The sequence below is a fragment of the Ambystoma mexicanum genome, chromosome 3p, assembly GCF_040938575.1.
Source record: "Ambystoma mexicanum isolate Mex_15411 chromosome 3p, UKY_AmexF1_1, whole genome shotgun sequence".
NCBI lineage: Eukaryota > Metazoa > Chordata > Amphibia > Caudata > Ambystomatidae > Ambystoma > Ambystoma mexicanum.
In genome coordinates, this window is record NC_090925.1 from 553,233,778 (window position 1) to 553,249,004 (window position 15,227).

Below are 15,227 nucleotides of genomic sequence, written 5' to 3' on the forward strand. Positions count from 1 at the left end.
GAAAAACACTTGAATATTGCTTTCCATATTTAAAATATTTCAAGCAAAATCTACCAGAAAGTAGCTAGAAAAATACAGGGGGAAAAAAAGGATTTTACTGTTGAACTAAGATGCAGGGAATATCACCAGAATGCGTAAATATAAAGAGGGGTGCAGCATAAAGAGAATAGGCAAGGGCAGACTAGGGACAAAGTGGGGGAGGAAAGAAGGGTACGCAGCAACAAAGTGAAAATGTTAGGTTAAAGGGGAGTAGAACCCCACCGCCCACTTGAAAAGAAAATGGGTAAAGAAGAGGGTAATATTAATGTATGACCACATTATATTAAAAAAGTCACCTTAGGATGTTGTCGGTTATACATTGGAACCAAGGTGAGTGCTGCCATCCATTTTCAATCCCACTCCTTACTCTTACCCGCAACCCCGGTCAATGCACAGTACCCATTTCATTTGCATCTGTTTTCAGGACCATGCAGGGACGTCATTTCACCAAAATGCCTGGGGTAGCGGAAGTGACATCACACAGCCCTTGACCCCCCCCCCCCCCGATGACATCACAGGAAGTGATGTCATTTGACCCCCACCCCAAAGTGATATCACGGGAAGCGATGGAACACGACCTTTCACCTGTTGACAAAACAGAAAGTGGCATCACATAGCATTGTACACTACGAACAATATGGTTACGATATCACTATCTATAATGTGATGTACATTTCATACAAGCATGAATCGCCATATGTATCGTTAAGATCAGTGTGTATAGGCCCACATTACCAAATGACTGTGAATGCAAGCAGACGTCCATGACCAAATGATAATGATGTGTTTATTATATAGCACTTACGCTTAAGCGCTTTATATAGAAAAAATATACACCCATTATCACCCAACCTGTGTTGCTACTCATTTATCGACCTCACAAGGATGAAAGGCTGAGTTGAGGTGCTTAAGGACAGACTAAATCCGTGACTCACCCCCTGAAGTGTGCCTGAAATAAACCTTTAATGAGTCTAGCAATTATTGTATAGAATTCCAGAAACCACATTATTTGGTGTTCCTATTCTTTCTTATTTAGTTATTTAGGGTCAGTGCTGAAAGTGTTAGACTTGTGGCACTCCTGGGCCTGAACAAGAAAGCCAGCCACTCCTGAAGTAAAGAGCCACATGGTGCTGGCCACAGCCCAGGAGCTTGCATTGCAAAAATAATATATGTATATTTTTTTTTAGAGGTCACAATTGGCGACCCCTGAATGACGTCCCTGGGACCATGTTGTCGTAGCCTCCCTCATCTTACCTTTGGCCTCTTTGTAATTCTGAATATTGCTTTCCCTTCAGGAAGCCTGTGTTACAGGGCTTCCTCACCGTTATTTGCTGTCTTTTGAACATACAACCATTATACAATCTCATGCCTGTGTAATATTTTGGGGGGAAAAAAGTCTATAGCTTTTATTGCAAAGACTACTCCATTTCCTAGACCGATTATCATCATCAAGTTTATTTCTGGTCGTTCCATCCATAAAGCCATGATCACATTTCATCAAATCACAATTTTAAAATACACTGAATAAATAGTCTAAAAACATACAGTCATGATAGCAAATTAATCATTGTCGGGGAACAGCTCCCTCAATTCTTACAGACTTGCGATAAAACGTATTATCGCCCGATTACACAGACCCCTTCCCACCATGCCATTTGATAGGGCGTCTCCACCACGCTTTCTGTACATAACAGGCAAGTGCAAATAGCACCACAAACCTCACTGAAGTTAGCAAATACAAATGTTCTGGGTGGCTGACCATATCCACTACTCTCAAAGAGTATTCAGTAAAGATTCTGCCTGCAAATAACTAAGCCATGGGCATAACCAAATTAAATGAGACAAGATCCCGACGCCACCAGCCTACATTTCTAATCTGGGGCCCCGTGCTGTCTTTATACCAGGTCTGTATGACTGCCGCACCAGATCTAACACTCAGTCTGGCTTTCATAAGCAGGGCTCTATGCATAGGCATGGTCACCAGAAGCAGACAATCCGCAGGCCCATTTAAGGGAGCCAACGGTAGGTGAGCCGTTACCTGTGTTCTGAGCATCATTCCATTTTCCCTGCAGCTACCAAAAATTGCATGGCCCTACCTTTTGCCGACATCTTGGAGAGATCCGTAATCTTTCCTCAATCCTCAAAGTATGTTGCCCATGACAACCTATGTAGGCGGGACTTTGTGGTCTAACCATCCTACTTTTCTGTAACCATCTAGGGTGATTAGGTTCATTATTAAATATTTTGTTAGAGGGCTATGAGTACCAGCCCACAGTGAGGCCCATGTTAGAATAGGTCTCACGAATATAGAGTCGGCAAGATATGTCATGGCTGTTTCCAAATGCATGGCGTACACAGGTGTTGAAGGGGCAACCATAAGCAGTATTCTTAAAAATGTGTTCTCTATCTTTTGTAAGCCATGGGCCCTTATGCACCCCCATATTTCACACCTGAAAGTACCTGTAGGAATGGCCATGCCCTCATAAGCCTGGATCCTGTGTTCACAGATTAAGTCTTTATAATTGTTCTTTTATAACGTGCTTAATACCAACGAGTGATCGGGATTCGAACCTGTGTTGTGCCGCGTTGTCTTGCACCTGAGCTGTCCTTCCTCCCCTAAAGGTCTCAAATAAAGGTCTCATTCTTTGCTAGTCTAAAAATGCTGCCTACAGTCTGGCTCATCCTAGCACGCTTAAACACACAGCGGGATACCACGCATAGCTCTATGCAGGAAAGAGGAGAAAAACTCTCCTAACTCGTGTGATGCACCCACTTCAAGAACTTTAAACCAGTGGATATGCGAACTCCCATTTGAAGATGTTATATGGCAATATTGATTGCGCTCAACTTCATACTAATAGGACGCGAAAATAGTCAATAATATTATAACTGTAGTTCTTGCCTTGAAAATTTACAGATGGGCGAACTCGTGGCCATGTAGTTGGCAGTTTTTCATTCTTCATTATGAAAGAACACTGATGACAGTAATTGTTGTCAATTATGTATAGTCACTTACTAACATTATCACTTAACACATTTTAAGTTTCTATGCACCTTAAAGTATTCTTTGCAAGTTTATGGTGTGAATAAATTCACTGAACTACAGCAGAGAAAGTAGATTATGGAGCGCCTGTACGGGGGTGTTTTTCTCCAAGTTGTATTTGGGTATGTGTAGCTTTTGGTTGTGTGCTACGCACCCTGTAGTTAGCTGCTCCATAACAATTCTAATCCTTCTAAAGGGGCGCGGCATCAGTGGTCTGACGACCTCTGCTGGTCTGCATCATCCTAGCACATAGCTTTGTAATATAGACCAATTACACTTTTACAAGGCCTGCAGCTTATTGAAGCCATAGAACCTGAGGGGGGCATTACCGGTAGGCTAATGCCCCGGGGCGATAATTAGAAGCCCTAGCAAAGCAAGGAGGGCTTTAACTTAGCCCCAGGGGTATTGCCCGACCGGTAATGCCCCCCTCAGAGGGTTGTATTGCCATTAGTACTCCGGCACATTGTACCAGAGTACTAATGGCAATTTTCTCGAGTTGAGACACAGCGTTGAGACCGTTTCTCAACTTGGAAAAAAAAGGGAAATAAATGGCTGCCGCGGATTGGGGAGAAGGAGAAGGGACTAGATGTAGTCCCTTCTCCCTTTCAAGAGTGGCCATTAAAAAATAGAAAAAAAGTAAAAAAAGAAAATGGCCACCATAGATCGGGAAGAAGGGACTACACACAGTCCCTTCTCCCTTTCCATGACAGCCAGATGGACAAAGGAAAGGAAAAGCGAGGAACGCAGCATGCATCCCTCGCAAATTTACATTACCGGGCTGGGTAAGGACCCGTTGAGGGCAAATCGATTGATTGTAACAATCTGATTGTCCCTCACAGGGTACTAATGTAATTTAGTGCAGTTGATCTTTCAATATCTATTTAAGTAACTTAAATGATTTGCTTTTGGGTTTGCTGTAAAACGGTAATTTCATGCTTTTTACTTTTCGAAGCAACCTTGGGCCAACACTACACAAGGAAGACTTGCTATCTTCAAAAATGCTTATAGAAATAGTCTGCATCAGCTAGTCTGTATTAAAGAAATGAAGGCCCAGGACCTTTTGAATGCTTGGTTGGGTCCCCAAACATTCTATAAACCCCAGCCTAAAGAATAAATGTGACTTAGGTCTTGACCCTAGAGATCTACCGTTGGCATACTGTTTCCACCATTCACGTTGGGAATTGCAAAGCCAGAAAATGGCAACACAAATGACTGCATCTCAACAGATTTACAGGGATGAGTAGTGGTTTTTAAACTCCTAGCCCCCTCCACAATACTACTAAACTAGCAATGGTCTCAAACATAAAGGTGAAACAAGCACAACATGAATGGTCCACCTCCTTCACCTCGCTAAGGTAGAATGGGCAGAGTGCAGGCTATACTTCAAGATGGGTGTGGGCCAGCAAGGAAGCATCCAAAACAAAACTAGAACTCTGCTACCAAAATAAAAGCAATGTCTAATCAAGGTTCTATAAAAGTAGGAGTTTTAAATGAAACTAAAACTGGCAGTGGGGGGCAAGGTCACCTCCTCTGCCTGTTACACACCTGCACTGCCTCCCTGGCAACCCCCACACTTGGGGACTGTTCTCTGTATCCCTACAGTCATCCTCCAGGATTTGACACCTGATGTCTACACTTACCTTGCACTTGCCACCTGCTGGCCCTACTTCTCATATTGTTATTTATTCTATTTTTCCCATATACTGCACTAACCCACCCCCTATTCCACTCGCAACTTTTCCTCTTCTCCCTTCCCCTGCACTTGCACAATTTGAATGACATTTGGCCTAGTATGATCGTTCTCTGTCTTCCCTCTGTTCCCCCCTCCCTTGCCACGTGCCACGTCACGCCTTGAAACACTTGTGTATAGGTGCGTTATAAATGCCTTATCATATCAAACATGCTATTAAGAGCACTAACAACCCACCACTGTAAAGGAATACTGAGAATATGCAGACCGTGGATCAATGTGGCTCTCTGGGAATAATAACGGGTAGGTATGCAATTTGTCTTGGCATCAATGTTCAAACTCATGTGTACTTTTGAAAAAGTAAAGAGTAGGGTCTTCAGTGTCAGGGCCCTTCCTACCAGGCTAGGGAGACAGAACCACTACAGATATATTCCAGTCTTATTCTTTTGGCTCAACCACTACAATCCTGTCTTGCAGGCCCTTTACAGTAACGAGAGACTTCGCCTTCCGATGTCTGCTCCTGAACTGCCTTGTCTGCAGGCGGGTGGAAGGGAGGGCAGGAAGGAAATATAGGCTAGGGATTTCAAAGATGGTGGAATACCTCTACAACATGTAACAGTTCTCTTGAGCTACTGTATACTATTCCTGCCTCTGTATGCCTAAGCTCAAAAAGACTTAAGTCATTATGTACTTGGTGTGACATCCCTTTTGTGCAGCCAAACCTTTATTTGAAGCACCAGCCACCACCACCACACCACCCCTGGGGTGTGTGCTGTGCCTCTAAGGAGCTGTCAAGCCTTCCAGACAGAGAATGAAGGGAGCCTTCTGGGCTGGGGACCAGCAGCTTGTTGTGGGTGCAGTACAGCCCCAGACTGCTACATAAAAGCCCTGAAATTGTAGGCAGGCAAAGGAAACCAGCGGATAATAAAATGACACCAAGCGGTTTTATCAATCTAATATTGTATTTCTTCATCGGGCACTATGTCAAATTAGTTATAGCTTTATATACTTATATTTAACCAAACTGCCGCCAGTGCTTGGGTTAACTCCGCCATGTATAATTTAAATCATTGGAGAACATGGTTGAAGGCAACACATGGCTGTTGAAATTAACTTGGATTCCTGTAGGCTATTCGACTGAATTTACATGTTACTCTGTAGCTGCCGTTTTGAAAAATGACATGGCAGTAGCCGGTATGATAGTAGATTGGGTCCAGCAAAGAGGACACATGTGCACTTTACTTTTCAACATTGAGCATTAAAAAAGTGAGGCAAGCTTTGGATTGCCTACCCTCACAGATGGCATCCTGGCAAGTGAAAACTCACTGTGAAATGGCTAGCATTTAATGACTATCTGCTGGGTGTTTTTCCACAGGCACATTGCTTAGATTAGTTCTAGGTTTCTGATGTAGAGTAGGCAGCACTCCTTCTTTGGGCTTACCTGTTGATACTGGTGGTCAAGCAGCCAAGGCCAAGCTCCCAAACAGAGTGAAGCAGCCAATGTACATCATAACACAGTATACAATTTGAATAAATGGAAGGGCCTCACAGGGCTGTAGTTAAAATATTTTACCTCTTATAAGGTAAGTCAATTCACTACTCGAGTACAGTGTCAGTAAGTTCAAAATTAAGAAAGTCCAAAGTCTAGAAAAGGAAGTGTTTATTCTCATTTAACTCTTGGGGTTGACCACAATTCGGTTCAATGTGATCTGTTTGAAAAGTGTTCATAGCTTCTTCTTTTATTTAACTGGTCGATTTCTTCACACATCTATGCAGCGGAGACCCTCACTGAACACCCCTACATTGATTGTTTGGCTAAACTCACCCGCCACGTATATTTGAGTCAAAATCTGTTGTAAAAGGTTCTTCTTCAACAAAATCTTCTGTGGCCAAAGCTCCCTGTCCCCCACAATTTACTGTTGGTTGTGGGTGTACTGGTGCTTGTTACCATATTAATGTGATTCATAGGTTCCCTGGGAGGATGCTGGACTAGGCTTGGGATTTAGGTTGGCTGCCAGGTGAGGGATTATGTTCGTAGTGGTTCTGATGCTGATCCCTTAATGCACTGTCTTCTTACTGGGCTCTGGCTTCTGCATCGTTCAGTCTCATAGAGTCCACCTGTGAGGGTGATTTACCCAAAGCCAGACCTTTGGACTAAGAATCAGTCTCACAATGCAGATGGCACCTTGTAGTCAGAACTCTTGCAGTTGCTCTAACAGAATTGCAGTGCCAGGTTGACTCAGGGTCAGGAGTGCAGGTGAACTACTGCAATGAAGAGGAAATCTACCAAAATGTTGCCGCCTCCAGAATTCCAAATGCCGAAACATTCAGACTTTTGTTTTTCAACCCCCCCTTACATCACATAACTATGTGGAAGGTGTGGGATATAATACAAGTATGTGGGGCTGCGGGGGTCTCCCCCGCATATGTATGTGGTGTAAAGGGGGTTGAAAAAGAAAAGTCTTCATTTTCGGCCGGCGGATTTCTGGGGGTTGCAGGAATCACATAGATCCCAATGAAGATCGGGTAATGATGTACTCCTAAGAGTGCGTGCAGTATGGCTCTGTGTGCAATTTGCTTTGGGCAGCCGAATGGGTTTGGATTTGCTAGCTGGCACGTTTGCACTTCTCATGAGACCACCTCTTTGTTGATGTGGTCAGCAAGGTGACTGAATCAAACCAGGCTTGCAAGGGTCACGAGCTGAGGCAGTTGTCATGGCTAGACTGAGTGAAGGCAAATACTTTCTTGTCCTCCAGCTTCTAGTTGGGGGATCACCTTCCCCAGTTAATGAGCAAAGCTTGCCACCAGGAAGGGCTTTTAAGGTTTGCAAGCTTTCTCATGTCCAGTCATCAGCATTTTCTTATGGTTAGAAATCTTTTAGAAAGTAACTTCATCAGTCCCCAGCACCCAAGGAGGAGAACAGACACCCAACCCACATTAATCAATCCATCGGCATTTAACACCTACAGAGCTGGCTAGAATAGAACGGCGAGGAGCAATCATAACACTTACAAAGCTCGTTAGAACAGCACATGGAGCGCCGCACACAAACCAAAACCCTGTCAGGTGTAGCCCTTTTGCCCACCCCGATGAAATTGGGAGGGTTGGCGAGTGCCACACTCGGACAGATTTCTGAACTTCTGTTAACCTTCACACAACTGACTAACAAAAAACTCAGCATTTCTGCAGACTTATCTCACTCAAAACCTCACACAACCATCTCTCCCACAACAACCCGCACGTACTTCACAACACGCAACAACACATAAGCAACACCAACAGCACACGAGGACTGACATCGATCCAATACTCGCACCAAAGCTCAGCACCCGGTGTATACCGAGTTGAAGCTGCCAACAGAACAACACTCCTCTCACTATCCTACTCCGCTTCCCTACTAACCCATCCCACCTTCTCATTTGCAGATCTGCCAGAGTGCCTGGGGAACAACTCCGTTGGTGATGGTGCGCGGTACATATACCTTTAACATTTAACATTAACAGTCTTACGAGCTCATGGAATCTTAGAGTGAGTAGAATGGCCTCAAGTCCCAGTCAGCGGGTTGTATTAAGTCAAACATCTTAGAGGGCACCTAGTCAGTGGGAGCCACAACATTCATGTGTCACAAGCTCCTTCCCAGGCAAACATGTCAGCTGCAGATTTAGGCCCCGATTCACAGAGCGTTTTCCAATGGGGTTTTGCCATTATAAAACGCTTCTGTGAATTGGGCCCCTAGACTTGAATCCAGATATCGCATTCATTCTGGCCTCTCCTGGTCCTGAGCTGCATAGCACTTTGAAATCCTGCGTGGGCAAAGCCTCAACATATGGCCACATCCGTGTTGCACACATAATTTCACAGGAATAAGGCGTGGTTGTAAGATCTAGCACTGTGTTTTCATGCCAGCTGTGCAAGGGAACTGACCTAGGGGAGAACGATGCACCCATTGTAATGCAGAGACTGGCCAAACTTCGGGTCCAGCAGGGTACACATCAGGACTCCACTTCCTTGATGAGCTACGAGTTTAGAGTTTATCGAAAAACTTTTGTAAAAAAGCAAGGACAAAACTGACAGGGAGCTGGGCCGATTCAAAGCCGTACCTTGGGACATTCGGCTTTACAATGATTAAGCAATATTTCTCGAGCGAGGGTGGGGGGGGACATACCGGGCCAGGTAATTCCCCGGGTCAGACAGATGCAAGGGCTTTAGTGATAGATCAGGGAATTACCTGCCCAGGTATTGCCCCCACCCCCCGCCATGCAAGTTTAATATTGCTATTAGGAATGTTGTACTGGGACACTAATAGTGTTTTATTTTAAGTTGAGAAAAGTTGTGTTCGCAGTTTCTCAACTTAAAAAAAAACTACAAAATAAGATGGCCATCATGGATGGGGGAGAAGGGTAAATACCTGTAATCCCATCTCTTTCCATGCTGGCTAGTCGCACTAAGGCGACGCGCCAGGAACACTACTGTTCCCGGCACAGAAAAGGGAAAAGCCAGCAGCAAGTGAGTGGGGCTGAACATGTGGAAAAGGGGGGTGAGCAGTGACTTGTGGTGCCATGTGCTACCCCTGGAATCTGATTGGCCACACCAGTTGCCAGGCCATTATCCTAAACTATGATCATTATGTGCGAGTATGCGCTCGTACTTCATGCTACCCCTGCATAAGTCAGTTTCGGAATTGAGCCACCCCAGTCAAGAGTCTGGACATGCCCCTGGGGGATGGGGACGCAGGGTGCAGGGCAGGTGGAAGGGGAAGGTGGTGGCTCCCAGCCCCCGTTCTGGACCTGTGGCCCCACCAGGTACCAATAGTTAATCATTTCTTTTGAAATGTTGCTTCATGTCTGTTGCTGTAGTATGCATTTCTCTGTGCATTATGCACGTTTGCCGAGTGTTTCCATTGGTCAGTTTCTCAGACTCTGTCCTGAAATCCATGAAATGGCCCTCAAATGATGCTGTTTTGTTCAATCAGGATATCTGTAATGGGAATTCAAGTATGTAGCCCCAGAACCATCACTGAATATATTGACTTAAGTCACATAAGTGTACACCCATGCATTCATTGGACTAAGATGTCCTTTCGACCAGAAATGATGTACAGAGTAACAGTAAGAGTGGCAGAAGGTAGTCCCTGTATAGAGTGCCTTTACAATGAGCAATGTTGTGTTGGTTGAGGTAAACCAGATGACGCAGGGGATAAAACCGTGGTCTCTCCAAATGTTTTGGACTACGGCTCCCATGATCCATCCCCATTGACAGTGCTGGATCGGGCTGATGGTAGTTGAAGTCCAAAACATCTGGAGAGCCAAACATTACAGAGGCATGGCATAATAGAACATAGACCGGGGAGAGTGACAGAAATACGCAACACACACATTTTGACATTGAAAGCATAGAGTCAGTGATTTTATACTTGTAATATGCACTGAATAATCCCGTGAGATGGAAGCTGGTGAGGTGGGTCGGGCAGTCCTTTAGGATTGGAAGGTTTACTCCTCATGGTACTAACCCTGTTGCATCGTCGGCCCTATATTATGAGCAGTATCCTTGAATTTGCATGCAATCCGTTAATTTCGTCGTGGATAGGGAGTCTTTCTGAAAAACTAAACATGTCTTTGCCTCTGAAAAGCTGCCCTTTTCTCAACCATACCCTTTCCCCACATGTATATTCGTAATAGAAATATAACGTTGTTTGCTGCAATTAATAGCTCATTGTCTCTCTTGCCTCTGTGGTCCTCAGTGCTGGAGAAGAGTGAGTTCAAAGATGAGTCTCAGTTCTTCCGCTTCTACGCCGATGAGGAGATGGAAGGGACCAGTTCCAAGAACAAACAGCTGCGCAATGACTTCAAGCTCATTGAAAACATCTTGGCCAAGACTCTGCTGGTAGGAACCGGCACTTTGCTTATTTAAACAATCGGATTGTTCAGTCGGACTGATGAGGTCATCTCTGCGGGACCCTTCCGAATCGGCAGCCATTTATCTAGTGTGCTGTATTTGTGCATATGCATTTTTTCTCCGTTTCCTTTCTGTGCCACGTGACCATGGAACGTGGCTGCACTGTGAACTCTTTGTTGCAAATTGGGAAATCAAGAAAACAATTGCAAGCCTTATTTTAAATGTTCTACTTATTACTTGAAATCTCTTCTGTCTAACCCATCGTAAACTCCACTCTTAGGCGTCTATGTGACAACATCTACAGGAATTCACAATACAGAAAGATGGACGTTATATGTCATTTTCTTTCCTCATTCTGTGCATTGCCTTTTTTGCTTCATTTCTTCTACGATGTGTGCATCTTAAGAGTCTGTCAGCCCTCTAATTTCCCTATTCACACCTCTCCGTTCTTTTCCTTTCCTCGCCTCTGCATGTGCCTGTATGGATGCCCACGAGGAGGAAAATGGAAAAGCCAATCATTCTGTATAACCTCACCTCCTAACCAGCATAACCTCACCTCGTGACCACCATCAAAAGGGCTACTCCTGTAAAGGCTACAGACACTCCATAAAATATTGTGCCTTTAACCAGGTCGATCCCCCTTCTTTTCCATCAGAACGATCACTAAGTGAGAAGAAACCCATTCAGACAGAAAGTAGCGAACCATCTTATGCCCATATTCTTTACACTCAACCTAGTACAATAAAAACAAACTATGAATGGGACACAGAGAAAGATCACCAGGGAGAAAGAAAAGGAGTGAGAATAAGAAACAACCTGCCACATTCTTGTACACAGGAAATACATCCTCCTATGTCTCGGGAGGATAGCTCATGGGCATCGTGCTCGCCTTGGAAGCAAGACGACGCGGAACACCACAGGTTCGATCCCCGGATCCGCACTTAGAAACCTCTGGGTATTAAGCACATTATAAATAACCTATAATATCAAGTCCCTGTCACCTTAGAAGGGAAAACCCTTTGGGCCCAACTAGATAGTGGGAGTAAAGGGTGTGCCACACTAGAAGGGAAAACCCTTTGGGTCCAACTAGAAGGGAAGACCATTTGGGTCCAACTAGATAGAGGGAGTAAAAGATGTGCCATACTAGCTGAACTACTCCCACAGAAATGGAGGAGAATGGGTGAAAAGGAAGTAGGCTGTGTGCGGGGATATATTAAAAATCATGCACAAGTCCCAGTATCCCTCACCATCTTGGGTACAGAATTATGTCTTGTAGTGGTGCAATTCCCAACTTACCAATCCAATTAGTCCTGGGAACTAAGTTACCTCAATTCGATCAATGGATTTCATAGGTGTCCCAAATAAAATTTAAAATTCTTAGAGCTACACTTCCTCGCTCAAGGAAACTAGAACCTCCCCATTCTGAACTGAGAACTAATAGGGAAGAAAAGGCTATTTTCTTAGGGGTGAACCCGGTACATCAGAGGGAAGAATCCAACCCAAGGGTTATGCAGGGTTGCTTGAACCTTCAACCCTTTTGCTTAACAGAGAAACACCAGAAGGGTTGAGCGCAAGGTGATGTGGATTTTAACTTTGTTTCCCAGTGAAGCACCTCGGTCCAACCGGCATTAGGGAAGGGTATGTGGGAACCCTTAGGGTTTTCTCACTCCTGCTCCCCATGGATCTTCGCAGGTGGCCAGGGGAAGGCCCTTATTATTGGAGCCAGACTGTGGGGGGCGGAGAAGCAAGGGAGGACCCTTGGGGACTGGGAGTGGGATGTCCACAGGCAAGACATGTTATCCCCCTTTCCCTATTAATCACCAACTTACCCCTCCCCCAGCCTTTATAGGCTCCTGCAAAACCTCTTGCCTCATTTCCTCACATTTATCCTCAAAGTCCTGCGACGAAAAGAAGGTGATTAAGAGTACTGAACACTAAAACTTCAGTTTACTACTCTAGGACTTGGATGAAGAAGATGCTTTTAGAGTGTTTGGAAAGTCAGGCATGCCCCTTTAACAAGGGTCAGACAAACTCATTTGAGAATCCACGCATGCAACCGGTCAAGTGGTTGCAGGTGTATAAAGGTAGACTGGTGAAACAGTACAGGAGCAAGAGCAGCAGAGAGGCCTTTATGGGAGAGACCAGCAGAGAACGTGTATTGTGAGGAAACAGTCGTGGTGGGACTTCAGAGGAAGTCAGGATGCCGGACGATCTCCCAGACAACCTATGGAGCCCAAGCCAAGTCGAGCTGTTAGACTGCCACAGTTGTGGGAGCCTCCGTTGCCCAGAGAAAGCAGCCAGGGCTGCGAGCAAGTAACAATACCCGGGATATGAGCTGGGCTTACGGAGACTGGCCTGCACGCATGTGAAGCAGATTAGAAGCTACAGGCACCCGAAGTGCAAGCAGGGATCACAGAGCCTGGCCACGCTCACATGTGAAGCTGGATAGAAGCCGCAAGCAGCTGGAGGAGGAAGGCCAAGTGCCGGTGAGTGCAAAGAGGTGTCACTCAAAGCCGGGGGCACTCCCAAGGGCTATGCGTGAACACTAAAGTGCTGTATGACCAATATTGAATTCTGAACTGAATGAAAACTCAAAGAAGAGTTACATTATGCATATTAAATCCCAAACCGAATGAAAATTCAGAGTTAAATTATGCATATTGAATACTGAACTGAATGAAGTCTTGATCCAAAGTAAAACTACATACATTGGATATTGTATTGATAAACTTTCCTGGGCAAAACTAAGAGTTGATGAAAGCAAAAGAGGACAGTGCCCCTTTGAAAGCAACTGACGGGTAAAGAGCACCAGCATCAAAGCGTGTGACAGAAAGGTGGGGAATACCGAAAATCATCTCAAAGGGAACTTTTATAAGTACAGTGCGGCCAAGAGAAAGATTGACAAGAGGTGTGTGACACATAATGGCCAAGCCAAGAGGTTCTGCGGGAGATGCCATGAGAATGTGAACCTTTGCATAAAGCCAAGATGCTGACAAAGAGAAGCAAAGCAAAGGTGAATTTGGACACAAGGGCCAACTCAGAAAAACCTGTGTGGGCAGAAGAGCCTAGGGTTCCTGGTTGCATGACCTGTGATAGGTGGATCATGTGGTCTGACAACTGCGCCTAGAACAGAGCCCTGCATTGTGAAAGCCTAAGATATTGTGAAATGCAACAAGAAGGAACACTACAAGTAAGCTGGTGATGCAAACTAGAAGGTGGGTCAAGTTGTCCTGAATTTGTGTTGAACTTTTAAAGCCTGAAACAAATATCCGTTGGTGCATTGAAGTCTTGGGAAAGGGAACCCTGAGATCTGAGGACTATAAACGCTGCTTTGAGTACGGAACCGCAATCCACTTTTTGTTTGAACTGTGTTGCTTGGAACTTGGTGAAGGGAACCCTGAGGATTGGGCACAACTGTATCGCCTTGAACTTGAGAAAGGTAACCTTGTGACTTTTGTGGAACTTTCTTGAACTTGGGGAAGGGATGCTGAAAAAGAGGCTAAGAGCTGGGAGAAGCTCGGACTTTCTGTTGAATAATATTTCTTTGGTTATTGACATCCTTACACATTGTGTAGCTTTAGTTCTGAGGGCGAAGATAGGTTTTGGACACACAGAGACTTTTAAGTTGAACACTTTGAATCAGACTTTCCTTAGTTTCCCACACCTTCCTGTTTCTTGTCCTTCCTTATAATTCTCCTCATTGTGCCCCCATTGGTCTTCCGTTATGGTTCCCCAAGCCAATCTTGTTCGCACTTCCCTGCCCCGTAGGGGCTACAAACAATTCAATTTTCAAAAGAGGATCTTAACAGTTCCAGATTGCCACCTCCAGTGGATTTCAAATGCCAGGGACCGGCTCCATATCTCTGCCGTGATTATTCAATGTTTCTGGTCTATCTTGATTTTGAGAGCCACGTGGTTACAAGTGCTGCGCAGTTGGCACATGGAATTGTCGGGGGGAAATTCTGCCGGGGTCGGCCGGGCCGTCCGCAGACCTCCGGGCAGGGAGGCCCCAACTCCTCCCGTGTATATCTCGGATGGAGACAGAGTATGAGGCACACACAAGGAGCAAGGCAACTTCTGCTGTTTATTATGCAAACGGCAGGGATGGGTCAAGGAGCGTACGCGTTCGTCCTGACACACACACAATCGTGGGTCTCGCAGGCCCTTTTTACTGTAATATGACGCGCTACTTGCGTCACTTCAGAAAGTTAACAAAAAACCTATCGCCACTCTTAATTGGTTGCTCGAGTGGTAGGGTTAGTATAGTACACATATAGAGAATGATATTAGTGGTCAAGGTGTAGTCAGGTGGTATATCTGGGTTGTCCCTATAATTAGATACATAAGAATTGTTACATGAAGACCCCTGAGGATTGGCTAATGTTACTGACGTCTGAGATAAGAGCCCCATGTTCTGATTGGTGCATCCGTGAGCTCCCCAGCCTGGGACCACCGTTGTTCCCAGCTCTCGGTGTACCTGTGTTTGCAACAATGTTTCAATATGGGTACGTGCAGACAATGTGAGGATTTATTCATAGGTGGAAGACTGACCGCTCCCAC

At 45.1% G+C, this 15,227-nt stretch overlaps 1 protein-coding gene across 1 annotated transcript in view; it reads left to right on the forward strand.

The window, feature by feature from the left end:
- PREX1 (phosphatidylinositol-3,4,5-trisphosphate dependent Rac exchange factor 1) overlaps positions 1 to 15,227 on the forward strand; it is a 1,235,108-nt gene that overhangs the window by 841,446 nt on the left and 378,435 nt on the right. The window contains exon 16 of the mRNA XM_069651281.1: positions 10,513 to 10,655. Coding sequence (XP_069507382.1) covers positions 10,513 to 10,655 — 143 coding nt within the window. The remainder of the gene's footprint in view (positions 1 to 10,512; positions 10,656 to 15,227) is intronic.